The sequence below is a fragment of the Esox lucius genome, chromosome 23 (assembly GCF_011004845.1).
Source record: "Esox lucius isolate fEsoLuc1 chromosome 23, fEsoLuc1.pri, whole genome shotgun sequence".
NCBI classification, from domain to species: Eukaryota; Metazoa; Chordata; class Actinopteri; order Esociformes; family Esocidae; genus Esox; species Esox lucius.
This window is the reverse complement of record NC_047591.1, coordinates 23,506,221-23,533,211: the sequence shown is the minus strand read 5'-3', so window position 1 is coordinate 23,533,211 and position 26,991 is coordinate 23,506,221. Positions and strand designations below refer to the sequence as shown.

The window sequence follows — 26,991 nt, the reverse complement described above, 5'->3', positions numbered from 1 at the left end:
TATTTCCTGTCATCCCTCCTCTCCCTTTCCCTTTGTCTCCCTCTTTATGTTCTCTCTCTTCTCTCTCCCTCTCTCACTCTTTTGTCCCTCCTTTCTTCCTCTCTCTATCTCCTCTGTTATCTCTCTTCTTTCTGTCCTTCCTCATATTGTACACTACATAGGGTGTGGTTTGGGACACATCCTTATCAGCGGGAGATGGGGAAAGGGGGGGTCCAATCCACCATTGGCTCTGTATAGCACCAGCTGTCCAAAGGAACAGGAGGCGTGGTAAATTAGCACCATTATGAGAGTAAGATGGCATGGCTAAAGTCATTATTTGTGGCCACGAGACACAGGTGTTCACAAAAGGAGGTCGGCCTGATCTTTAAATCTGAACTGACAGAGGGAGGACAATGGCAGCGTTCCAAACACCTCGCCGTTCCCTGTCCCGCGCTCTGTACAACTGACCAGGTCGGCAGGGGTTAGGGTGTCATTTAGACCCCTCCCCGGAGTGTGTAGGGCGTGAGTGGAGGACTGTGCCGCCTGGCTAATTTTGAGTCCTTCCATTGTGTGGATTCATTTCCCCTCCCTCATTCAGTGTAAGCCGGGACTAATATCCGTTTCCAGATTAACTGAGGCCCTGACGTCCTCAAACCGATCAAGCCCCTCGTCCTCCGAGTTAGAAGGGTGGTTTGGTTGTTGAGCCACATCCGCTGAGCGTGAAGTAAGGGACTTGGTCTGGGTTTTATGCTTCATGGCCGCACCCCAGGTAACCCACTTTTCCTTACGTAGTGCACTACTTTTGACTAGGGAGGGTAGGGACCTCCCAATAGTAGTGCACTACTTTTGACTAGGAAGGGTAGGGACCTCCCAATAGTAGTGCACTACTTTTGACTAGGGAGGGTAGGGACCTCCCAATAGTAGTGCACTACTTTTGACTAGGGAGGGTAGGGACCTCCCAATAGTAGTGCACTACTTTTGTCTAGGGAGGGTAGGGACCTCCCAATAGTAGTGCACTACTTTTGACTAGGGAGGGTAGGGACCTCCCAATAGTAGTGCACTACTTTTGACTAGGGAGGGTAGGGACCTCCCAATAGTAGTGCACTACTTTTGACTAGGGAGGGTAGGGACCTCCGAATAGTAGTGCACTACTTTTGACTAGGGAGGGTAGGGACCTCCCAATAGTAGTGCACTACTTTTGACTAGGGAGGGTAGGGACCTCCGAATAGTAGTGCACTACTTTTGACTAGGGAGGGTAGGGACCTCCCAATAGTAGTGCACTACTTTTGACTAGGGAGGGTAGGGACCTCCCAATAGTAGTGCACTACTTTTGACTAGGGAGGGTAGGGACCTCCCAATAGTAGTGCACTACTTTTGTCTAGGGAGGGTAGGGACCTCCCAATAGTAGTGCACTACTTTTGACTAGGGAGGGTAGGGACCTCCCAATAGTAGTGCACTACTTTTGACTAGGGAGGGTAGGGACCTCCGAATAGTAGTGCACTACTTTTGACTAGGGAGGGTAGGGACCTCCCAATAGTAGTGCACTACTTTTGACTAGGAAGGGTAGGGACCTCCCAATAGTAGTGCACTACTTTTGACTAGGGAGGGTAGGGACCTCCCAATAGTAGTGCACTACTTTTGACTAGGGAGGGTAGGGACCTCCCAATAGTAGTGCACTACTTTTGACTAGGGAGGGTAGGGACCTCCCAATAGTAGTGCACTACTTTTGACTAGGGAGGGTAGGGACCTCCCAATAGTAGTGCACTACTTTTGACTAGGGAGGGTAGGGACCTCCGAATAGTAGTGCACTACTTTTGACTAGGGAGGGTAGGGACCTCCCAATAGTAGTGCACTACTTTTGACTAGGAAGGGTAGGGACCTCCCAATAGTAGTGCACTACTTTTGACTAGGGAGGGTAGGGACCTCCCAATAGTAGTGCACTACTTTTGACTAGGGAGGGTAGGGACCTCCCAATAGTAGTGCACTACTTTTGACTAGGGAGGGTAGGGACCTCCCAATAGTAGTGCACTACTTTTGTCTAGGGAGGGTAGGGACCTCCCAATAGTAGTGCACTACTTTTGACTAGGGAGGGTAGGGACCTCCCAATAGTAGTGCACTACTTTTGACTAGGGAGGGTAGGGACCTCCCAATAGTAGTGCACTACTTTTGACTAGGGAGGGTAGGGACCTCCGAATAGTAGTGCACTACTTTTGACTAGGGAGGGTAGGGACCTCCCAATAGTAGTGCACTACTTTTGACTAGGGAGGGTAGGGACCTCCGAATAGTAGTGCACTACTTTTGACTAGGGAGGGTAGGGACCTCCCAATAGTAGTGCACTACTTTTGACTAGGGAGGGTAGGGACCTCCCAATAGTAGTGCACTACTTTTGACTAGGAAGGGTAGGGACCTCCCAATAGTAGTGCACTACTTTTGTCTAGGTAGGGTAGGGACCTCCCAATAGTAGTGCACTACTTTTGACTAGGGAGGGTAGGGACCTCCCAATAGTAGTGCACTACTTTTGACTAGGGAGGGTAGGGACCTCCGAATAGTAGTGCACTACTTTTGACTAGGGAGGGTAGGGACCTCCCAATAGTAGTGCACTACTTTTGACTAGGAAGGGTAGGGACCTCCCAATAGTAGTGCACTACTTTTGACTGGGGAGGGTAGGGACCTCCCAATAGTAGTGCACTACTTTTGACTAGGGAGGGTAGGGACCTCCCAATAGTAGTGCACTACTTTTGACTAGGGAGGGTAGGGACCTCCCAATAGTAGTGCACTACTTTTGACTAGGGAGGGTAGGGACCTCCCAATAGTAGTGCACTACTTTTGACTAGGGAGGGTAGGGACCTCCGAATAGTAGTGCACTACTTTTGACTAGGGAGGGTAGGGACCTCCCAATAGTAGTGCACTACTTTTGACTAGGAAGGGTAGGGACCTCCCAATAGTAGTGCACTACTTTTGACTAGGAAGGGTAGGGACCTCCCAATAGTAGTGCACTAAATGGGGTAAAGTTCCCATTTTCAGGAAGAGCTGTGGCTGTGTTGGAGGTGATTCCGATTGGGGAGACACTGCGGCTGAAAGCTGTCTTTGTGGCTTGATAAAGTGTAACAGTGGACGAGACCGGGTGGAGAAAAGCTTAGAGAACGTCTGACCCGCCAGCCAGTTGATCCCAGCCTCCCTTCCCTGTTGTCTGGGTCGACCCGCGGGTCAGCTCAGGATTACCCAGAACTCCTGTGTCTCGGTTCACCACCACGGGAGGATGGAAGGAAACACTGCAGGTTGTGTCCCAAATGGAACCCTTTTCCCGGTCCTGTTTGACAGTTTTATCTGGAGCCATGGTCAAAGTTGCGAACCCTATATGTAATTAGGGATTAGGGGACTGTTTGGAATGGAGGCAATAGTCCGGACCTGTGGTTGCTTCCGGTCCAGAGGTTAGGGTTAGGGGGTTAGGGGTTAGGGGTTAGGGGTTAGGACAGAGGACAAGGTTGGAACACATGAATCATGACCATGATGCCAGAACACTTTGAGGCGAGTTAACTGAGAATATTCACATTAATCACAATAACAAGGACAATTAAGGTTAAATGCTTTGCACAGGGACAGAACTGAGTTTTCCCCCTGCCGGCTCAGGGATTTGTTTCCTGGTTAGTTGCTGTAACTGCTAGGCTGTGGTCCTGTAGGATTTCCCCTAAAGCACTAATCTAATAATCAGCTGGTTGATAAAAGTCAGGTTAGTTAGAACACAGTTGGAGTTAAAACCTGCAGGAGGGTAGATCTCCAGGAATTGTGTTTGAGTATAATTCCATAATTCTCCTGTTAAACTATGGGTAGGCTTCAAATAAATATTGTCTGTGTGTCTATGGATGTAGAACTGATTGTCTATTGTTGTCATCAAAATAATAAATGTATTGTACTCTCACTGTATACTCCGAATTATTATGCAATTATGGAACTACATTCAGAAAGTACTTATTAAGATGACTGCTTCTACCTAATTGACAAAACTGTTTTACTTTCATACTCTGTTATCGACATTCTGAACAGTTTTCTGCTGTTTTGCAAAAAGCACATTTCAGTTTGTTACTAAATATTTGCACTCAAAGTGTTTTGTTATTCAGTCAGATTAACACTGATTGTTTGATCCCATGTTTTCTTGGCTGTGTACAATTTCAATGTTATTTGTTTTTGTTTTGATGTTATACTGCGTTATTATTGTTAGTATTACCATCATTACAATTGCGGCCTAGACATGTTTGCAGTAGTGGTAACCATCCAATCATATTACCAATGAAGCACCTTTTGAATTTAAAACGTTTTAATTTACATAAATTATATGTGTTGTCCTACTAAGGAGTTTGTATATTCATGTATCACAACCATAAAATGTATTATTAAATAAATAATGTTTTTGTCCCAAATGACAATCTATTCCTATTATAATGTATTTCTTCTGACTGGGGACCAAAAATCCTAGAACAATCTAAACTCAGGAAGAAACAGGATCCAAAAGGAACCTTTGGGGGTCCCTGTGGAAGAATCCATTCAGATTCTATTTTTTCAAGGGTGTATGTATAGGGAAATGGGTTCTATTTGTGATGCACACGATGTTCTCTTAGTGAAGGGACCAGCCACTAATGTCTGGCACTGCTGAGCAATGCAAACATAGGCAGCATAATTACACTGTATCTTGTTTTTCAGAACAGTCTCCAAAGTCAGCATAAACCTGCCGCCAACGAATCAATGTGTTCATCCCAACTGTGACTTTTACACCAAACCAAACCCCTAAGACCAGAATACAGTCCTTCCTCGTGGGGACTGGTGAAAAGTCCCCACAAAGGCAAATACTGTGGTTTTTCTGTCCTTGTAGAAATGTATCATCCCCTACAGGATAGCAAAACATGAACATCTACACACACACACACACACACACATACATGCACACACACACACACACACACACACACATACACGTAAACACACAAACACACACCCACATACAAATGCACGCACACACACACACACACACACATACACATACACACACGTACACACACACACATATACACACACACGCACACACATGTACACATACACACACACACGTACACACACGTAGACACAGACACACACACTGACATAAACTCGCAGACACACACACCCACAGACACACCCACACACAGACACATACACGCGCACACACACACACATAGAGACACACACACACTGCATTGACAGGGGAATAGTCCATTCATGTAGTCTTTGCAGAGCAATGGGAGAATGTATGTTATCATTCTAATAATAATTGATGCAGTATTAGTATAGAGCGTGTTCTATTGAAGGATAAAAGCATGTTTGAAAAGAAAGGACTGGTGTCCCAAATGCCACCCCATTCCCTACTTAGTGCCCTAAATTCGACCAACTGTTATGGTTTAGGACGCACATTTTTGTGTTTGAGGGCTGCCTCAGGACCTCCCACCCGCTGTCCTCCGCTGTTCCCAATATGACGTTTCGTTCCCCCGCTAATTCAATAAATACCCAATTAGGTAATTCCCTCTTACAGCTGCCTGTGTTATCCTCCCAGCTCATCAACCCCACACTGAGAGATGAAGCAAGCGGGGCTGGGTGTCACCGTGAGTGAATAGGGCTGTGGGTGCGTCCCAATCTGCACTCTATTCCACGCAGGGTACTTCCGTTTTCCACGCGTCCCCCATAGCCAGGGTCCAAAGTAGCACACTAGGGCTTAGGGTGGCATTTTGAACGCAAGCCGTGTGTTTCGTGATAATAGGCAGTGTTGTCATTAATGTGTTGACTTAAGCAGTCCTCTTTTGATGGGTGTATTTGATTATTTAATTGGTATTTTTGCAGGGGGTTCGGGGGCTTTCAGAAGAATGGAAAGCTTTCAGGAAGCACAAAACCTTTGGTCAACGCAGAATGACAAAACACATGCTGATTGTATGTCATAAATTACATTTATTCTGAGTGAGATTACGTACTTATATTAGCCATTAGCCTAGTTAACAGGATATGTTGATATTCTACTTAACTATTGGCCTAGTTTACTTAACATCTTCACTCTCTTGCATAAATAATAGGCTAGTTAACTTGACAAAGTTGAGCTCAAATAAAGTTAATTGTTACTCATCAAGGTTCTGTAACTCACCAAATCCCTTTTGGTACACATCTTTGCACCTTCACTTCCCTGCACTCCTCCTTTTATAGTCAAATTCCTTATTCTCCTGCCCTTTTCTCCTTCCTCCTACTCATATTCATCCTCACCTTCCTTTTCTCTCCTCTTCCCCATCAATTGCACCTGGCCAGGATGATCTTCATCTTTGCCATGGGACCAAGATTGTAGGTGTTCAACTCAGGCCTGGGAGCTTCTGCCTAGAGACAACCACAGGAACATACTGAGCCAAAACACTAGACTGAAACCAACGGTCACAATGATTTTCCAGTCTTTTTTTCATGGATTTGTAATATTTTTGTCTTAAATGTATGTGTACTTCGGAGTGTCATATTCAAAAAAACTCTTAACTATTCATTTCTTATCAGTTAATACAATTCCCCTTTGAGAAATGTCCTCAGGCAGCAATGAGTAAAGTGGAACATTTTCTAAAAGTTAATACCTTCAAGAATTAAAAAAAAATGATTTCCGGAATTAAGTGAAATAATTTGATCTGTTGATCTCACAACTCAACGGCATTTCGGCATGACTCAGGAGACGGGGCATTTTTAGTTCATTATTCCACCACAGATGGCAGACGAGCTCAATCATTTTACACAGCCAGAGCTCCGGTTCCATCGAACCGCCGAGCATCCAATCCGTTCCAGCGGAGTTTGTCCCACTCCGCTCTTTCCATCCTACTGCTTTAGATCAATGAATTCGTGTAGCCTACCCATCTGCTCCCTCTCCCTCTCTGGTCTTTCACAGTGAACCGCTGGACAGCTCCCGTTACGAGTGAGCTGAAGCCCGCAAGTCCTTCTACAAGTCTTCCTGGGGATTTCTACAGAGCAAAGCTGGGAGCATTGCTGATGAAGAAGATGGAGAACTAACGGCTTTAGTTTTTTTTCTTCAGAACTTGGAAACTACCTCTGCAGTACCTGCATTTCGTTGCTATTGTATCTGGAGATTGTTTTAGGGGGGGGCACTCGGTTCCATACGCACGGCGCTCATGAATTGACTTGTGCGTTGTGCGGTTTTAGAGAAGGATTTTTGCGATAGTGGCACGAGCGTCGCTCAGCTGCGAAGCGGAACCATGGAGAGGTCATTTGGATGTATTTGGCTGAAAAGACTTTCGGTGATTGTCTGGTTATGTTACCTCGCTGAAGATTCCACATCATATGGTAAGTGAGAACAAAACACATTTCAGTGTGGATACAGGTCATCTATGCGGGTATGCGCTGCCACATGAAGATAGCGTGCGGTGTGTTGCATGCAAATGTATTGAATTGACTCGTCGGCTGTTGGCTATTGCTGGAGGTAACGCTGCCTGCGTCTTGGACTTGGTTCTGTTGCAGAGCCAACGACAGCTTAACGCTTGACTATTACTGGGTTTTATTCACAGCGGGGGACCCATCAAGGCTGTCATTCCGTTAATTACTTCTCGTTTTATTGCTTTTACCTCCCTTTTGATTGGCTGACGGAAATGGCAATTTTCTGCTTTTCTGTCTGCTGATTTTTTTCTCTTTCGCTGTTTGCCTTTTTTTTTTGGTATGTGTCCGAACCTCTGTATGTGATGCCTTTTAGTGTCATATCCATCTTTCATTTTGCTGATTTCTCCAATAAAATGTGTAATATTACCTAGTTAACATAATTAACTACCTGCTCGCTGAGAGAATACAGTATGTTTATGTCAATTCACCTGCTGAATACAGCAGAGCACTGTACATTTAACCACATTGACTTTTCTTATTGGTGTTGAGCTTTCTACCTATACAGACCCTTGTACTGAACTACTGGTCTACTTTAAATCCTCTCCCCACCCAGAAAACCCGCACACATACAAATAGCCTATCTTTGTACACTAGTTTAGCTTAATTACTATGACATGAACTGCTGGTAACATCCTAGACTAGCACTCCAGAGACTCAGCCTGTTTTTAATCTGGGGATGTGCATCTGTTTCTAATTGGAAATGTTCATAATGAGAATATCCTCATTAGTATTCTACGGTGTTGCACAAAAAGATTTTGAATGGAGAAACAATTCGGTTGGAGAGAGGCTGTTTTAAATAGGCTGGGTGTGTGAGAGAACGACAGAGTCAGTCAGTCAGGGAGAGGTTTTCAAATAGGGTGTGTGTTGCGTATGTGCCTGTGTGTTGGCGACCCGGAGAGGAGCATGGTGGAGGGCTGGTTTTCTGGCCGCCGGCAGCTTTTCACCGGCAGTTGCTTACGGCTCTACCGCTATTGAACGGAGGCTGCTGAATTGCATTGTTAACTTCTGCGCCCCCGGGTAGCATCGCTTGTCTTTTATGAATCTGTTGCCTGGCAAAAAGGAGAAAAACACATCGACTGTAGAATGAATATAAGAGGTTTGGAACCTCCAACCTTTCACTGGTATACCCACGGGGAAGCGGGCAGTGTCGGACCGTCACATCCACTAGGCCGTCACAAACTTGACCAGGGACGCCCGTTATATATGGATTGACGTTTCTAAGACGTTAACTCCGCGCTAGTCGGCGTGCTGATTATTCCACTACCTGGTGATTCTGCCTGCAGACAGGGCGGGATCTTCATAACGTCTCCATAACGTCTGCTTCATCCACACACCACCGAGGAGCAGGGATACGTGCGCCGAAATGACACGGCCCGTCTCTCCGTCTGCACTCTGTCGTGGCAATAGTCTGGTGTTTTTCATCGCTCTTCAAGTTTGATTTCATTGAATTCTAACCAGAGTATTACCCCATGTGACGGGAAAGCAGATGACAAGCACTGTCAGCTGCCTTCAGAGACGATCAGTGTTTCAACCCCTCTGTCCAAATGCCACCCTTAATCAAGTGTCTTAAGTAGACTAGTCAAAGTAAAGCTCGGGGCTTTGACCAAATGACACTCCCCCGTACCATTTGCAGTCTCCCGGTTCTAAAGCTCGCAGTGTGCTTCGTGGATTAAACTGACCCATTTCAAATTCTGAGAAGTGGGCTTAAAAAACATGTTGTTTTGGCGGCTGAACTGCATTTGAACTTGGCCGTTGAGGGGTCAAAAGTAAAAGCACAGTTTGTGATGAAGAACCCAGGAGTCCGGTTGCGACGTCTGCCCACGTCCGATCCAACTTTATGTAGTTGTATGCAAATCTGTTCTGTTGTGCTTTTGTTTACACGCAACAAAGGGAACGCAACAAGTCTTATTAAACGGTACTGTGTACGTCATGTGACTTCTTTGAGCGGTTACGTGTAGAACACGTGAACAGTTAGAACATATAGCAACTGAAACATTTAGAACATACAGGGAGACAATTTGAATTAATTAAGACTTCATATGTAACTATAACAACGGGATGTAAGGAGGTTTTGCTTCGAACCGCTCTCAGGACGTGGGGGCGTTTTATTCCGTAGACCTGCAGCTGGAAAACATTATGATGAAAATAGCTGGTGGAGGGGGAGGGACAGCAAAGGGAACCCTAGATATAGTGCATCACTAATCTTTGTAAGTGGCGGAAAATTTTACGGGTACGGTGTGGAAGTACACATTGCCTTGTGTGTGTGTGCGTGTGTGTGTGTACTTTATGGCTATGGCAGTATGCTGCAGAACGGCTGGTTTTGGGTTGGTGGTTTCAGTCAGCTCCAACAGCCTGAGATATTTTCAGCCGTTTTATGATTCGTTAACAGGGAGACTGTGTATGATAAAGTCAAACCCGGTCAGCGGTTAGTCTGTGACTTGGACCTCAGGACCCTAGTCAACAAACACAGATTTTGGTTGGCGTTTCACTCTGTGAGCTGTAGGCATATATATTAAAATGTTTGTTTCATTTTTGGGGGGGTCCATTTAAACGGATTAAGTGTAGATAAACAACGTTTTTTGACTTGTCATTTTTGGTTTTGTTAACTGTTGGTCAGACTGTGCAGAATTTAAACCAAACTCTACAACAACCTAATGTAAAAAACATTCCCTGGCAAATACAGGCATATATTGTAAGTGTTCAATGGGTAAAACTTTTGGGCTTTTGCCAAAATTGGCACCAAAGATCTGCCTGCTGCCTCCAGCTGGGATTAAAACATGACCCTCTGAGTTGGAGACTCTGTTTCATGGTGGCAAGGCATCTATCGATGTATCGAAGTTTATAGTCAATCTGTAGCTCCTGTAGAGGTCCGTCGATCAGAGATCTCCCTCTACCTATTTTCTCAATCTCCATACACTATGTACACAAACACATGTATATTGTTCTCTGTTGGTTGTCATCCGTTCATTAACCAATTGAGACCTCTGGGTTCTCCTCGGCCTACCGGCTGGTCACCAGTCTGCTGTCGTTCTGCTGGCTGTTGTAACTAAGCGGAACAGATGAGGAACACATGCTGGCCAGGCCAGCGGTTCTCAGAGTTCCCCTCAGGGATCTCCGGACATTCCAGACAATATATATATTCCGGAGCTGCCGAGCATCCTCCAACAATCTCTGGCACATCCTGGATCAACTTGTAAAGTGGGCCGCTGGTGTCCGCATGTTAATTCAGATGAGGTAGTTCGGGGGCGACATTTTACACACCATTTCTGATGCCTGGCAGTCTCAGTTTGTCGGTGGGGCGGTACATTACTATAAACACTTAGTTATATACGTTAAGTTACGCCTGCACATATGCATGATCAGGTATGTATAATACTTGTGTTGTTAAATAGCAACCAAGAAAAGCAACAAACCATGCAGCCGGTTGGAGCCCAGTGCAGCGGGAGGCAAGTTGTCCTCTGTCAGTTGCTTAGGGTGTGTGAATAGCTAGAACACGTTTCTGTCGTTGATTTGTCTAACGTTGTTTGACTCTTGCCATTGGCCCGGGGGCACATCATAAACAACATCAGTGGTGATGACATCACAAGGCCATGGGGCTCCCTGCCTCTGTGATTCATATCTAATTAGATCTGCGCCGACTTCATGGAGTGAACACACTAACTAGATGAGACAGGGCACAAGTTTTGCACACTTGTGGGAAGTAAACTTCTCGTGATGTGATTTTCCAAACTAGTTCAGTTCACTGGGTGACGTGCCTTGCTGTGACATTCTCCTGTCCGCGATATTGCATAAGGATCAACCTGTGTGGTAATGCTTGGGTTCTGGAAGCAGGAACAGATGGTTCTGAAGAACGTCAACACCAGAGAGGCTGTTCATTTTGACTGCTGTTGGAAAAATCATACATTGGTTGTGTTTCTCATCATACAGTGAATACAGCAGCATTTTAGATTGTTGCCTCCTGTTGTCTGTGTAAAAAAGGGGTAATTAATGAAAAAGGGGTAATTAGAAAAAGGGGTAATTAATGAAAAAGGGGTAATTAGAAAAAGCGCTTATCTCATGAATTCTGAGGGTTGTTTGTGAATGGTTCATCTTTTGGAAACCTTAGATTCGTTGTTCATGTGACAACATGAGCTCTGGCACAATAACAATGTCCTCTTAAGACCGCTGAAACACATTACCTTTAAGAAATCAAAAGGAATACGTGTGTTACATTCGTACAATGTTGTGGATGGTGGAGTTGCCTGTGTGTCTGACGTTCAGCCTTTAACCACAGTAACTAGTGCTGTGTTTATCTTGTTTCTGTGTTTCAGTTAAGACCCACATTTACAGGTGTGTCTGCATCACTGGGATGTGACCCGCTTAAGGTTTGTGAGTTTGGGATTCACTCAGAGAAACATACCGTAGTACCTGGTTAACAGGTCCCCAAGCAGGGCCCTAACTATTGCAACTTTCTCCCTTCAAGTTTCTGGTTTGTGAGTTCCCTCAGAGCTTCACCAGCTCTGGAGTATGTCCACATCCCAAACCTCTGATCCTAGCCCCTGGGTCCTGGTCAATAGTAGAGGACTATGGGGAATGAGGTTCCATTTGGGACGTGCCTCCTGCCTCCATTGTGGTACAGCAGAATGTCATGCCAGTTATATCCCATTCATATCACCAACCAATGTCAACTTAAAAAAACAAAGCTATCCAAACAAACTCACAGAGTCAATCCTCCGCAGGCATCCAGCTGCTTACGGCTTTATTTATCTTTGTCAGGAGTACAGCATCTGTTGGGAGAGAAATAAACACGTATGCTTGTTTTCCTTACTGCAAAGGGAGGCTCCCAAATTGGACACTATTCTCCGTACTTTAGACTAGGGACCATAGGGTGGCATTCAGGATACGTTTCTCATTCATCTTGAAAAGGCTTGCGGGCTGCGTTGCATTTCACATCACGTCAACTGTAACAGTTGTGTTCAAACTCAAAATGATGTGTTTTCAGTGCTAAACCTCTTATTTAACCGAGATGTGGACACAAAGTACAGAAGTGAACATAAAGCACGGTAGAATTCCTCACAGTGTAAGTACTTTAGGTGTATCAGGCAGATAACATGTCTTTTGAAATGTTATTGTTTTGTGAAGGTGTCTGAGTGTGAGTCTGAATGTGAGTCTGAGTGTGAGTCTGAGTGTGAGTCTGTGTGTGAGTCTGAGTGTGAGTCTGAATGTGAGTCTGAGTGTGAGTCTGTGTGTGAGTCTGTGTGTGAGTCTGTGTGTGAGTCTGAATGTGAGTCTGAATGTGAGTCTGAGTGTGAGTCTGAGTGTGAGTCTGAATGTGAGTCTGAATGTGAGTCTGAGTGTGAGTCTGAATGTGAGTCTGAATGTGAGTCTGAATGTGAGTCTGAATGTGAGTCTGTGTGAGTCTGAGTGTGAGTCTGAATGTGAGTCTGTGTGAGTCTGAGTGTGAGTCTGAGTGTGAGTCTGTGTGTGAGTCTGAATGTGAGTCTGAATGTGAGTCTGAGTGTGAGTCTGAATGTGAGTCTGTGTGTGAGTCTGAGTGTGAGTCTGAGTGTGAGTCTGAGTGTGAGTCTGAATGTGAGTCTGAGTGTGAGTCTGAATGTGAGTCTGAGTGTGAGTCTGAGTGTGAGTCTGAATGTGAGTCTGAGTGTGAGTCTGAATGTGAGTCTGAGTGTGAGTCTTTGTGTGAGTCTGAATGTGAGTCTGAGTAAATGTGTAGTATTGTGTTATATATACAACATTCGGTCAAATGCTGTCAAGGATCAAACGTGCAAAGGATAGATGTGCATTGAACTGTGGATTAGTTGACAAGACAGAACCAGTTAGACGCCTAGTTAATTATCCATCGGATCAATATAAAATGGAACATTGTCTGTGGGTGTGTGTGTGTGTGGGTGTGTGGGTGTGTGTGTGTGCTCACACCTGTTTGTGAGTCTGTGTGTGTGTGTGTGTGTGGGTGTGGGTGTGTGTGTGTGTGGGTGGGTGGGTGTGTGTTTGCTCTCGCCCGTGTGTGTGGGTGTGTGTGCTCACGCCTGTTTGTGAGTCTGTGTGCGTGCGTGTGTGGGTTTGGGGGTGTGTGTGTGTGTATACTCTTGCCAGATAGATAGTTGTGGTCTTTATGGCTGTGAAAACCGTTGCTTGGCACCCTGGGCTGAAGCCCTTAACCCTTGTGTTCTCACTCCTTCTGCCTCCGTGAGATCCACTGTCAAACGTCTCTGACTGTGTGTGTGTGTGATCCTGCCGTCCAGGCTCTTGTGATGGCTCATTGGTAATGTATCACTCCTGGCTGTAGAGATTATACTGTCATTGATTTCAGCGTAGGGGACAGCATTGTGGTTTGGCTGGCCATCTTGCCGACCGCCTATAGTCAGGAGTTTGTAATTAACGAGCGACGATTGCCAAACCAGCGTCCCCAACGTCTCCCGGTTCCCTATGCGGCCTGGCCTAAAGCAGCACTCTATGTAGGGAGTAGGGTGGGGTTTGGTACATATGGCTTTCCAGACACTACCCAGTAGCATATCTGAAGGCCTGAAGGGAGAATTGAGGAGGTGCAGCGGAGTGGAGGGAGGTCTGAGGAGGTGCAGTGACGCGCCAAGGACAGAGGAGACGTGGGAGATCTCAATTAACATCCGTGGCCCGTGTCACTGTCAATGGGAGACCGCCATTCTTTAATTCTCCAGGTTCAGACGCAACCTGCTGATTGTGTCATTAAAGCACATCTGGACAAGCAGCGCGGTCAATTCGACCGCAGATCCTTTCAGACACGCCGCAACAGATTAATAGTGGTGCCGGTTGAAAGTGTCCTTATTTCAGTTCACGTTAATCTGCCCACTCAGAGTGCTCCGGGAATGAAGAGCCGATGAGCCCAGATATCATGGCAGGCAGAGTGCACGTTATTCCTTCCATAAAGGTTGAACAGAGCCCTTGTCAGGTGTAGTGCCCCCCATGGGAACTAGGGGGCCATTTGAGACACAGGCAGGTATATTTCCTAGGTGATGCACATCTGTTGTAGATGTTAAGAACAGGGGTTGCATTGATGTAGGAGACGTTATTATTCATTTCTCTAGCCAGCCGACAATGCCATCCATCCACAAAATCACAGCAGCTGCCAAGAGGAGAGACATTGAAACAAACATATGGCCCCCCCCCCAGTCATCACCCTGTTGATGTGTTCTGCTGATTCCTCTCTCGGTTGGTTGCAGGCGCTGGTGTTTTTTATTTAATACGATCCACATAAAATCAAGCCTGCTTACATGCAACCCAGCTAACAACCCAGGACTGCCAAAGTATTTCTAATGTTCCTCCTTCTTGTCCTACTACTCCTCTCCTCGTCTTCCTCCACGTCCTTCCATTTTTTCTTAACAGAGTGGGGCGGGATCCTTTCTTACACAACCTTTAATCACAACTCCCCTCCACCCTGGCCCACCCCGCCCCTACCTGCCCCGCCCCACCCTGCCCCTACCTGCCCCGCCCCACCCTGGCCCACCCCGCCCCTACCTGCCCCGCCCCACCCTGCCCCTACCTCCCCCGCCCCACCCTGGCCCAAACCACCACACCCTGCCCCACCTCATCATGCCCCACCTCGCCCCACCCTGCCCATACCTGCCCCGCCCCATCCTGCCCCAAACCACCACACCCTGCCCCACCTCATCATGCCCAAACCCACCTGGCTTCACCATTCCCTCAGCCTGCCCCGCCCCACCCCACCCCTACCTGCCCCGCCCCATCCTGCCCCAAACCACCACACACTGCCCCACTTCATCATGCCCCACCACACCCGGCTTCACCATACCCTCAGCATGCCCCTACCTGTCCAGCCTCGCCCCACCACACCCTTATCTGCCCCGCCCTGCCCTGCCCCAAACCACCAAACCCTGCCCCACCTCATCATGCCCCACCCCATCTGGCTTCACCATACCCTCAGCCTGCCCCACCCATCCCCAACCCACCATTCCCCACCCCATCCTGCCCCGCCCTCTCCCAACCCACAATGCCCCTACCTGCCCCACCCTGCCCCCCACTGACTGCTCAGTGTACTGTGGAGGTGGGAAGGGACTCCATATCACTGCTGCAGTTGTGCCCAGTGCCTTGTCGTACCGAGATAACATCTGTATCGACCAGCAGGACGCGTGTTTTATTCACAAACTGAACTGATATTGACTAAATGTTTGTACAAATGTCTCAGGCAACTTTTTTCACCCCCGTAATTGTAACACAAAGATAAAGAGGCGCAGTAACCACGGTTAAACGGGCACTGTGACCTAGAGGCTTGGTGCTATTGACTCCTGGCTGGGTATCAACCAGGGGCCATGTTAGAACACGCCCTGTCCTGGTCACCTTTACCTGATTTAATGTATCATAGGATCTGCACACTGGGTGGGTTATTTTCATGAATTTACCTTTCCAACATGGAGAGATATTTCTAAAGAAGATATTGCTTTGTTATTTTTATCCAAGTTGTACTTATGGAGTGTCTACTCTCTGAAGGAAATATCTGCTCTGATTTAAACTTGGGGAAGTCCCATGTAATCAGCATTGTGCTGAAGAGGGGAAGAGGTCAATTAAGAGGCAAGAGGACAGATAGTGGAAGAAGGAGAGGTACAGGAGAGAAAGGGAGAGAATGAGCGAGAAGGAAAAGGAAAATGGAGGAAGGGAGAGAGAGGGAGAAGACGGGTAAAAAGAACAGAGAGGGGAGAGAGGGGAAGAAAGATACAGGGAGAAGGTGAAGGAGGACGGACTGAGGGAGAATTTAAAGAGAGAAAAGGCAGAGGTGGATGAAGGGATGAAAGAGAGGGAGAAGGCAGAGATGGATAGAGGGATGAAAGAGAGGGAGAAGGCAGAGATGTGGCCAGAATAACAAACGGGTCATTCAGGCAGCCACATGTGACACAGTGGGCGTGGCCTGGTGGAGAAATAAAGAGACAAGCCGATGACAGGAAACGTTGAAAAGACCCTTCACTGTTCAGAGGGTCAGCCGACATTACCATGACAATCAGCGCTCCCTCACGCATCTGTCAATCCCCCTCCCATGACCGCCTGGTTCCCTGTCGTAGCGGCTTCACCATCTGTCTCCGGGTGGAGGAGAGGGTGGCCTGTGTGTGAGTTGCCGTGGCCTCTGATTAGTGTGTGTGTGTGCATGTGTGCGTGTGCATGGGTCTGTATGTCTGCGCATGTACGTCCCTCTCTGTGTGCGTGTGTGTGACTCCCTCACGGAGCTCCAGGCGTCCTCCTGCAGGTAGCTTGGAGTGATGAGGTCCTGAATGTTCTGTTCCTCCGTGTGTGTGTTCTAAACAATGGGCTCGAGCACCAGGTTAATTTGGCTGCTGCGGCTCTGTGTGTGCGTACGTGCGTCTGTGTGCGTCTGTGTGTGTCTGTGTGTGTGTCCGTGTGTCTGTGCTCACGTCTTGCGTCTTTGTGTTTTAACATGTGGTCACGCAGCGCTGATACATTCAGATGTCCATCCCCTCTGCGGAGCGGTCGGGTTTCACCGGAAAGCCTTCGCCAGGCAGTCCAAAGTGACGCGCCGGGGCTGATGGGTAAACAGCCAGATGCCGGCAGACTGAGTTAACCGCGTTGACACCCGCAAAGTCCACGTCTGGGATCACTGGCGGAACCGGGTGGTGGTGAACGGCTCTGATGAATGGACCGTTTGCAACCCCTTGTGTTTGGACTTTGTCCGGTGCCGTTTTTACAGCCAAAGTAATTGGGCTCCGTATTGGCCATGAACCCATAATGCTGGTTGATTGCACCCATTCAGTGCTTAAGGGCAGGCGGCTCTGCGGTCAAGAAAGGCCGTGCCAAATTGGCCACTATTATCCAGACTGTGCACTACTTTTTACCAGGGCCTGCTTAACCGTAGTGTGCTATAAAGAGGACAGGGTGTCCACTGGGGACCGTCTGTAATGTCATCATCCTTACAGGCGCTTCAACCTCAGGATATGCAAACAATTCATTACAGATGCCTCTCACTCTCACTCAGACCACATCTCAGAGCTGTAATGAAAAGTAATGACACTGTGAGCGGGAGCACCTCCCAAATGCACCCTAGATAGGGTTCCACTGCTTTCTACCACAGCGCACAATTGGCCAGATGGGGAATAGTGTCCCATTTAGGACACGGGCCGGAGTCCTGTCTAACTGAAATAGGGGTGTCTGTCTGTAGTGACCCACACATCAGTTGGGGGCATTTCGTTTCTTACTGCTGTTTAGTTGGTTTTGCCCAGCTCTTTTCTCTGGAAGGTCTGTTTGTTCTTGGTGTATTGTCCCGTTGATTCATAACAGCGAAATGTTGCAGGTGTTATTTATCGTTAATCAAACAAGCAATGTATCAATCACGGACACATAGACACGCATGCATATTTGTTTTTCTATCCTTGTGGGGACCTTAAACTGACCCAGAATTCCATGTTCACTGTTCCCCTAGCCCTTAACCTAACCTTTACTCTAACATTACCATAACATAACCTTACTCTAACCATTTCCTTAAGTACATCATAAACACACATAATATATACTTTATATACTTTACAAACCGACATGCATGACAACCAGCTGGAGGGCTGAATATATACAGGCAATAGTCTGTGCTGCCCCCCCTGCGGGTTAAATAATCTCACCCAGGTAATTGATCTGTAGGAAACACACATCCTCCCACACACACACAGATAATGATGACTCCCCCCATGTGACCGTTTTGGAGTGGTGTGTGGGTCTATCCCGGGTCATTACAGGTCCTGACCAGGCCGTGTGTTGACACAAAGGCACCCAGAGAGCCTTTGATTTCAGAATGAACCTCCACTCAGCCTGGACTGAGATGAAGAAGACACGCCTGCTACCATCCAACCAGGGTCATTATTACTGAATTGGTTTCGCCTCAGGCAGCTGGACTTTGATGGAGTTATTAGAGATAAAAGAAGCCGGAATACTGCTGCCAAGTTAGCAAAGGTTTGTCTCCTCTCCTTACGTCCGTTTTAGTAACATGTTTTTTTTATCTCGTGTTGTGTCTCATGTTGAGTAGTCTGGTGTGGTAATGTGATTTAATCTGGTGTGGTAATGTGATTTAATCTGGTGTGGTAATGTGATTTAATCTGGTGTGGTAATGTGATTTAATCTGGTGTGGTAACGTGATTTAATCTGGTGTGGTAACGTGATTTAATCTGGTGTGGTAACGTGATTTAATCTGGTGTGGTAATGTGATTTAATCTGGTGTGGTAACGTGATTTAATCTGGTGTGGTAACGTGATTTAATCTGGTTTGGTAATATGATTTAATCTGGTGTGGTAACGTGATTTAATCTGGTGTGGTAACGTGATTTTGTCTGGTTTGGTAACATGATTTAATCTGGTTTGGTAACATGATTTAATCTGGTGTGGTAATGAGATTTAATCTGGTGTGGTAACGTGATTTAATCTGGTGTGGTAACGTGATTTTATCTGGTTTGGTAACATGATTTAATCTGGTGTGGTAACGTGATTTTATCTGGTTTGGTAACATTATTTAATCTGGTTTGGTAACATGATTTAATCTGGTGTGGTAATATGATTTAATCTGGTGTGGTAATTTGACTTAATCTGGTCTGGTAATGTGATTTAATCTGGTTTGGTAACGTGATTTAATCTGGTTTAGTAATGTGATTTAATCTGGTGTGGTAACGTGATTTAATCTGGTGTGGTAACGTGATTTAATCTTGTGGTACAAATTCACTCGTTAAATGGTTACATCTGTACCAACGTCTAGTCAAAACGAACAATATGTAAAGTGGAGAAACATTTCAATCCATCAATCAAATGTATTCAAATATTTCTTGACTTTGACTGTGGGACATTAGTGTATGTGGTTATTTAACAAGGACATTTGTAGCACGAGATTAATTAATTTTACTAAAATTTCTTGGAGTCGGATGTGCTTGTACAGAGGTGTGGAAACACTGTATCCAAACAGTTGACAGAAGGTGAATGTCTAAGCTGCCAAGGTGAAAAATCTGCTGTTCGGTTCCTGAGAGAGGCACTTAACTCTTTCCAGGCCATTGCTATGAATGTCAGTTCTCAGTTCATTTACCTAACCAATAAAATGATGGTAATAATATAAATATCAGTCCAAGCTCCTTTCTTTTAAAAAGACTGCGATGGTCCCAACCCTTTCTATTGTTTTGGGCAGTTTATTACAGCAAATGTCCCGCGACGGGCTCTCAGCAGATAGTGTCAAACTAATGAAGTTATTACCAGTTTTGCCAATCAGATAATATGAGTCTTTGTTTCTGTGACACAGTCACACCCACCCAACAGAGATGAGGGGTCTCTGACAGGGCTGTGGTGTCAGTCTGGATGAGGGTCTCTGACAGGTCTGTGGTGTCGGTCTGGATGAGGGGTCTCTGAAGGGGCTGTGGTGCCGGTCTGGATGAAGGGTCTCTGACAGGGCTGTGGTGTCGGGTCTGGATGAGGGGTCTCTGACAGGGCTGTGGTGTTGGGTCTGGATGAGGGTCTCTGACAGGGCTGTGGTGTCGGTCTGGATGAGGGGTCTCTGACAGGGCTATGGTGTCGGGTCTGGATGAAGGGTCTCTGACAGGGCTGTGGTGTCAGTTCTGGATGAAGGGTCTCTGACAGGGCTGTGGTGTCGGTCTGGATGAGGGTCTCTGACAGGGCTGTGGTATCAGGTCTGGATGAGGGTCTCTGACAGGGTTGTGGTATCAGGTCTGGATGAGGGTCTCTGACAGGGCTGTGGTGTCGGGTCCCTGACAGGGCTGAAGTGTCGGTCTGGATGAAGGGTCTCTGACAGGGCTGTGGTGTCGGGTCTGGATGAGGGGTCTCTGACAGGGCTGTGGTGTTGGGTCTGGATGAGGGTCTCTGACAGGGCTGTGGTGTCAGGTCTGGATGAGGGTCTCTGACAGGGCTGTGGTGTCGGTCTGGATGAGGGTCTCTGACAGGGTTGTGGTGTCGGGTCTGGATGAGGGGTCTCTGACAGGGCTGTGGTGTCGGTCTGGATGAGGGGTCTCTGAGGGGTCTCTGACAGGGTTATGGTGTCGGTCTGGATGAGGGTCTCTGACAGGGCTGTGGTGTCAGGTCTGGATGAGGGTCTCTGACAGGGCTGTGGTGTCGGTCTGGATGAGGGTCTCTGACAGGGTTGTGGTGTCGGGTCTGGATGAGGGGTCTCTGACAGGGCTGTGGTGTCGGTCTGGATGAGGGGTCTCTGAGGGGTCTCTGACAGGGTTATGGTGTCGGTCTGGATGAGGGTCTCTGACAGGGCTGTGGTGTCAGGTCTGGATGAGGGTCTCTGACAGGGCTGTGGTGTCGGTCTGGATGAGGGTCTCTGACAGGGTTGTGGTGTCGGGTCTGGATGAGGGGTCTCTGACAGGGCTGTGGTGTCGGTCTGGATGAGGGGTCTCTGACAGGGTTATGGTGTCGGTCTGGATGAGGGGTCTCTGACAGGGCTGTGGTGTTGGGTCTGGATGAGGGGTCTCTGACAGGGCTGTGGTGTCAGGTCTGGATGAGGGTCTCTGACAGGGCTGTGGTGTCGGTCTGGATGAGGGTCTCTGACAGGGCTGTGGTGTCGGTCTGGATGAGGGTCTCTGACAGGGTTGTGGTGTCTGTCTTGATGAGGGTCTCTGACAGGGCTGTGGTGTCGGTCTGGATGAGGGTCTCTGACAGGGCTGTGGTGTCGGGTCCCTGACAGGGCTGTGGTGTCGGATCTGGATGAGAGTCTCTGACAGGGCTGTGGTGTCGGATCTGGATGAGGGGTCTCTGACAGGCCACAACTCTATACGTTAGAAGAGATTGTTTCTGTGTTTGGTGATACGAGGTTTGAAACGTCCTTGAAAGTGATACTGACGTCGAGGTGAGTAAGAATAAAACTGTGGCTATAAGTTTTGTGTTGTCCATACTTTATGCTGTGAAATGTTGGTAATAACCTTTAGATGACAACAGCAACCCTGTCGTGATAACCTGATAGATAAGCACATCAGCTCTGGTGCGTTGCAGTAGCTGTGTAGCCGGCTGACTAGTTGGTTGTTTTCTCGCATTTCTTCCGATTTCATTCAAATATGGAAAATGCCATTGCTGACGAGTCAACTAACTGTCGGGTTTGTTTCGTCGTGCAGACTAAAATAAAGATGTCTGCCCGCAAATGTTTCGCTTGTGCAGCAACAAGATGTCACTTTCACTAGCTAGACCACGTTGTCACTTGATCGCCTGCATCTGCCCAAAGATGTACGCCACATACTTTCCATTATCATTTATAAAAACTCGTATGTCTTGAGATTTGCCTTCTGCTTACTTTATTGTGATCACATTAGTTGTACGGACCTTATTTGACTGCTGGCTCAATCTCGTCGCAATATATCGTTTTATGCAAAGACGTTCGTTCTTTCTATTGATTGTTATTGGGAGAAAACAAATTATATTATTGCAAGTTACATTAATGTGTTGTCAAATTAAAGAAGACTACGAGCTCTTTAAAACAAAGTAAACTTGTAATTGTAATTTGGTTTAGATTTTTGTGCTATGTCTGTTTGTTTGAAATGTGTGAGAAAATATGATTTATTTTGAGAATTTTCAGTAATCAACAGCAGCATTCTAGAATTCTATTGGGGTCTAAAGGTTTACATTTAGAAGTTCTAAGTCATTTCAAATTGAGTGGTTCTTTTTTTATTAGGGGTTGCCCATGTGGATTACTTAAAGACTGTCCTTTCAAGTATATAGCCTTATATTATTTGAGGTTTTCTTTAGCACTTCAGTAAGTATTGTGATTCAGTTGTGATATCGTGATGAGTCATTTATTGTATCGTAACATGTGTATCATGATATATATCTTATTGCAAGGTAATTGCCAATACCCACCCCAATCTCTGACAGGGCTGTGGTGTCGGGTCTAGTTGAGGGATCTCTGACAGGGCTGTGGTGTCGGGTCTGGTTGAGGGATCTCTGACAGGGCTTTGGTGTCGGGTCTGGATGAGGAATCCAACTCCCTATGGAGAGCAGCGCCATGCTGGAAAGTAGTGAACTATAGGGATTAGGGTGCTATTTCGGAGGCAGGCAGGTTGTTGTAAGGCACTGGCACAGCCACATGATGCCCTGTTATCCCACAGAGGCCCAGAGAGGCCCAGGGGCAGAGGGCTGTCGGCCCAGACAAAGGCCTAGACAACACCCTGCAGGAGTGGGCTTTAATGCATCCAAGGGGACCATCTGCACCTCGCTGGAAAAGCCACTTCTGTTAACCAGAGGAGGTCTCAATATCTCATTTAATTTTCTTTTGTCCCTCTGACACAGTACTCGAGAGAAGAGGACAGAAGGAGTGGTTTTAATGAGAGACTGAGAGGGCCAGAAAATACTGCTTCACTACACACACACACACATTCACACTCACAGACAAACATGCACACAAAAACACATTTTAACACAAAATCTCCCTAACCTTGAACCAACTGAACTTAAGCAAAAAATCCAAACCTTCCCTGGAACCCTAAGAGTGACATAGAGAGAGAGAGAGAGAGAGAGAGAGAGAGGGAGAGAGAGAGAGAGAGAGAGAGAGAGAGACACGTCAGAAAAACCGAGGAAGAGTCAAACTGACAGAGCAACTGACAGACATGTTTTAAAATGACCCATATTTGACCCGTTGGTTAATTGTTGAAAACACAAACTAAACGTATTAGTTAAGTTAAATACTCCCTCCCCCTCGCCAACCCCCCTCGCCATGGTTCCCTCAGCTGTGTCCCAGAGTTATGCCATCTACATACCACACCCCCTTCCCATGATGCCTCCTGTTCATTCACACTGCCGTTGTTCCCAAGTCATCGCCCCCTCTGTCTGTTGATGACCGTAATCCTCCTACAGACGTTACTACCCACACTGGCGGTCAAGTGGGTCCTTGTCCTCTGTGGTTGGACGCCACAGCTCTGCCTGCACATCAGCAGCTCTCTGAAGACGAAGCTGGCAGATCTCCAAACGACCTCTCCTTCGCAGGTCACCCAACCTGGTGAACACCCCGTCACAAGCCTCCGGCGCGAGCTAGCCGAGATCAGCACACGGCTGCGGATGAGTGGGTTATGGAACGAAAGCTTGTCCGCTATCCGTGGACGGATGAGTTTGTTGTGGAGTAGAAGCTCATCCGTTCTCTGTAAACACGCGCGATACGTTTGCGTTCAGCCTGTAGACAGCGAGAGAATGGAACAGCGGCTGACGGGTCAGTCTGCTACACATCCAGCAGGAATGCGTGTCCATCTTCTGTACGCCCTCCTGTCCTCATCGGAACAGCCCAGCGGTCTCTCCTGCTCATCCCTTAGTGTCTACATCCCCTGACCCCCGAGGCAGACGGAAGTGGAACACTTCCTCATGTGTCCAGTGTTGGCTGGGCTAAAATCGGTCATCCAGTACCCTCTGCCTGACCTGACTCTGCGGAGGGGCGTGGCCGGGGAGTTGAGGTGTCCCCCTGCTGGATGGGAGGATATTACCCCCGCATCAGTCTGCTTCTGCTGCACCGACTGAGCTTCTCCATCAGCCACGGTGGTCAACTGTGTTCTGGTGACTATACCCTGTGCCAGACCAGGTACGATCTGTGCCAGACCAGGTACACCCTGTGCCAGACCAGGTACGATCTGTGCCATACCAGGTACACCCTGTGCCATACCAGGTACACCCTGTGCCAGACCAGGTACACCCTGTGCCAGACCAGGTACACCCTGTGCCATACCAGGTACACCCTGTGCCAGACCAGGTACACCCTGTGCCAGACCAGGTAGACCCTGTGCCAGACCAGGTACACCCTGTGCCATACCAGGTACACCCTGTGCCAGACCAGGTACACCCTGTGCCATACCAGGTACACCCTGTGCCAGACCAGGTACACCCTGTGCCAGACCAGGTAGACCCTGTGCCAGACCAGGTACACCCTGTGCCATACCAGGTACACCCTGTGCCAGACCAGGTACACCCTGTGCCAGACCAGGTACGATCTTGATAGCCCCTAACTCCCTGTCTGACCCACAGCCCATTGACGTTATTTCTCAGACGTTTGCGTTTTAGCCGTCATTCAATGTATGCCGGAGGACTGCTGACCGAACACAGGACTTGTGTTTTCCTTTCCTCCCACCCTTGTCTAAGGTTCTCAATGTCAACTTTTATTTTTATTTTCCAGCTCTCCCAAAATACACGGAACCACAAACAGAGGCGTCATGCAACAGCTTAGCAGTAATGAAAGAGTAAGACCTCGCATTGAGAAAAATATTTGGTGAAACACATGCTCAACATAGCCCACTCGTCTGTGTAGATTATCTAACCACAAACCCTTCTGCTAAACTAAATACCACACGCAGGAAAAGGAAAAAAGGAACCCCACTCACCGCGCCTTTCTCACCGCGCCTTTCTCACCGCGCCTTTCTCACCGCGCCTCTCTCACCGCGCCTCCCTCACACCCAACTTCAGCCGGGAGGTTGGAGGGAGAGAGAGAGATAATGAGACAAAGAGAGCAAGAGAGAGAGAATATCTCTAGTGAATGCTCTACCGCTACACTAAACACACACACACATACACCCTTGTGGGGAAACAAAATGTTATTCTCATTCAAAATTCTGTCTTTTCAAACCGCTAAATCTAAGCTCCTGCCCTAAAACTAGACTTAACCACACCAACCAAACCTAAATCTAACAACAAAGCCCAACCACTAACTCTTAGTCCTTGTTCTGCAACACTTGGAGAAGTGTTGCCCTTTTTCTATTGAGGAAGTCAAGGTTTAGGTGTTAGCGGTTGGGTTTAGGGCGGATTTAGAGTTATGTTTATGTTTGGCTTTTGTGGTTATGGAGTTAGTATGAGGGTTCATCAAATCTGTCTGAGTCTGTATATGTGTGTAAATGTGTATATGTGTGTGTATTTGTGTGTATATATGTGTATATGTAGGTGTGTGTTTCTTAGCAGCTCCACCAAATCATCATGACCACTGTAGTGTATAATTAAATAAACTAGAAAATAATTACATCCTTGATGCTGGAGGCTGTAGAAAAATTCACTACTCTCTTCAGTTAAGGGGATGCAATTATATTGATAGACATTACTGCTGAATTAATCACACTGATAGACAAGGAAATAATCACCTGTTTATTCCAAAACACGGGACACAGAACAAAATACAAAAATAAGTAATTAAAGGACATTGCAGTTCATTCAGAAAGAAGATCGATAGAGATTGATAGATTGGCATGGGGAGAGAGACACAAGTTTTAGTTGGGCATAAACACCACACTACTTTTAGCAAGAGTACCCCTTCCCTACATAGTAGAAACAGTACCTGGGGGGCAATTTAAATGAAGACTTGTTTCTTTATCAAACCAAGGATTATTTATTCTGTCTTTCTAATCTTTACCCATTTAGTTTTGACTGAATAATAAGTGGAACCGGCATTGTGGTAGCAGAGACAGATTACAAACATAATCACCATGTATTTTCAACATTAATCTCATACTTGAAACTCCTTTATACATGTAACTTCTTTCATGTTACTAGAAAATCAACATATTTTGTGTGTATTGACCTTAGATCTGTTTAAACCTTTTGATATTTTTTATATGATTCTAATTTCCCATTTACTTTGACACTGTAAACAAATGTTCCCATGCCAATAAAGCCTTTTAAATTCAAATGTAATAGAGGCCACCCACTCCTTTCCAAGCCCTGCTTCTTCCTGTTCGTCCATTTCTGCCTCAGCTGGAACCTTCATTCCAGGATCTGGAACTCCAACAATAGCCTGATAAATAGGAGCCATGTAGAGCCCAGTGCTTGGCCGCTGAGTTACACGCTCAGCTCCTCCTGATTTCAAAGTGGAGAGCCGACTAAAGGAGAGAAAGGGAGGTGGGAGAGGAGAGAAGGGACTGTAGACGAGATGAGGGGAGGTGGGAGAGGAGAGGAAGGAACTGTAGATGAGAGGTGGGGAGGTCGGAGAGTAGAGGAAGGGATTGTAGACAAGAGGAGGGGAGGTGGGAGGGGAGAGGAGGGGAGAGGAGAGGAGAGGAGGGGAGAGGAGAGGAGAGGCACAGTCAGTTCATCACAGGGCTTTTCATTTCTGTGAGGATGAGAAAGCTAAGCCTGGAGCTAAATAGGAGGCTGTGCTCTCTCTCTCTTTCATTTTCTCTCTCTCTTCCTCTCTTTCTTTCTCAGTGCTATCACAAAACAGTCCTCCATATGGGCTTTAGGATCTTTGATCCTGGGCTTTAGGATCCCCACCATAATGTGGTCCTCTCCAGCTCCAGACCTTCTTAACAAAATCCTATTTTTTAACGCTGATGACACCAACCACTTCTGGAAAAAACCCACCACCAAGTCAAATACCGGTTACCTTGTAAAAACGTGTGAAGCCACACCTTTACTAAAGTGTATGAAAAAGAATCCCCCAACTTGAGGAAGTCAGGAATCCACCAATAGTGTCTTTTCACAGGTGTTGGGTTTGTCGAGGTGTTGGAGAAAACATGGTGGACGCACATGCTAGTGGCGTTGCCGGAAGACCTGTTGGCTCTGTAGGAAAACAGCCTTCAGTCGAGAGGAGGTGTCAGGGAGGGGTTTGAGTTGGGACAAGACTGGCCACTCTACATGTCTGTAGTCAGCCAGG

The 26,991-nt window shown here is 47.0% G+C and overlaps 1 protein-coding gene across 2 annotated transcripts in view; it reads left to right on the top strand.

Annotated features, from left to right (window-relative positions):
- The first annotated feature begins 6,918 nt into the window (after positions 1 to 6,918).
- Positions 6,919 to 26,991, top strand: part of dcc (DCC netrin 1 receptor) — a 254,985-nt gene continuing 234,912 nt past the window's right edge. For both annotated transcript variants that reach the window (XM_029117184.2, XM_029117182.2), the window contains exon 1: positions 6,919 to 7,323. In XM_029117184.2, coding sequence (XP_028973017.1) covers positions 7,236 to 7,323 — 88 coding nt within the window. In that variant the 5' untranslated portion in view covers positions 6,919 to 7,235. The remainder of the gene's footprint in view (positions 7,324 to 26,991) is intronic.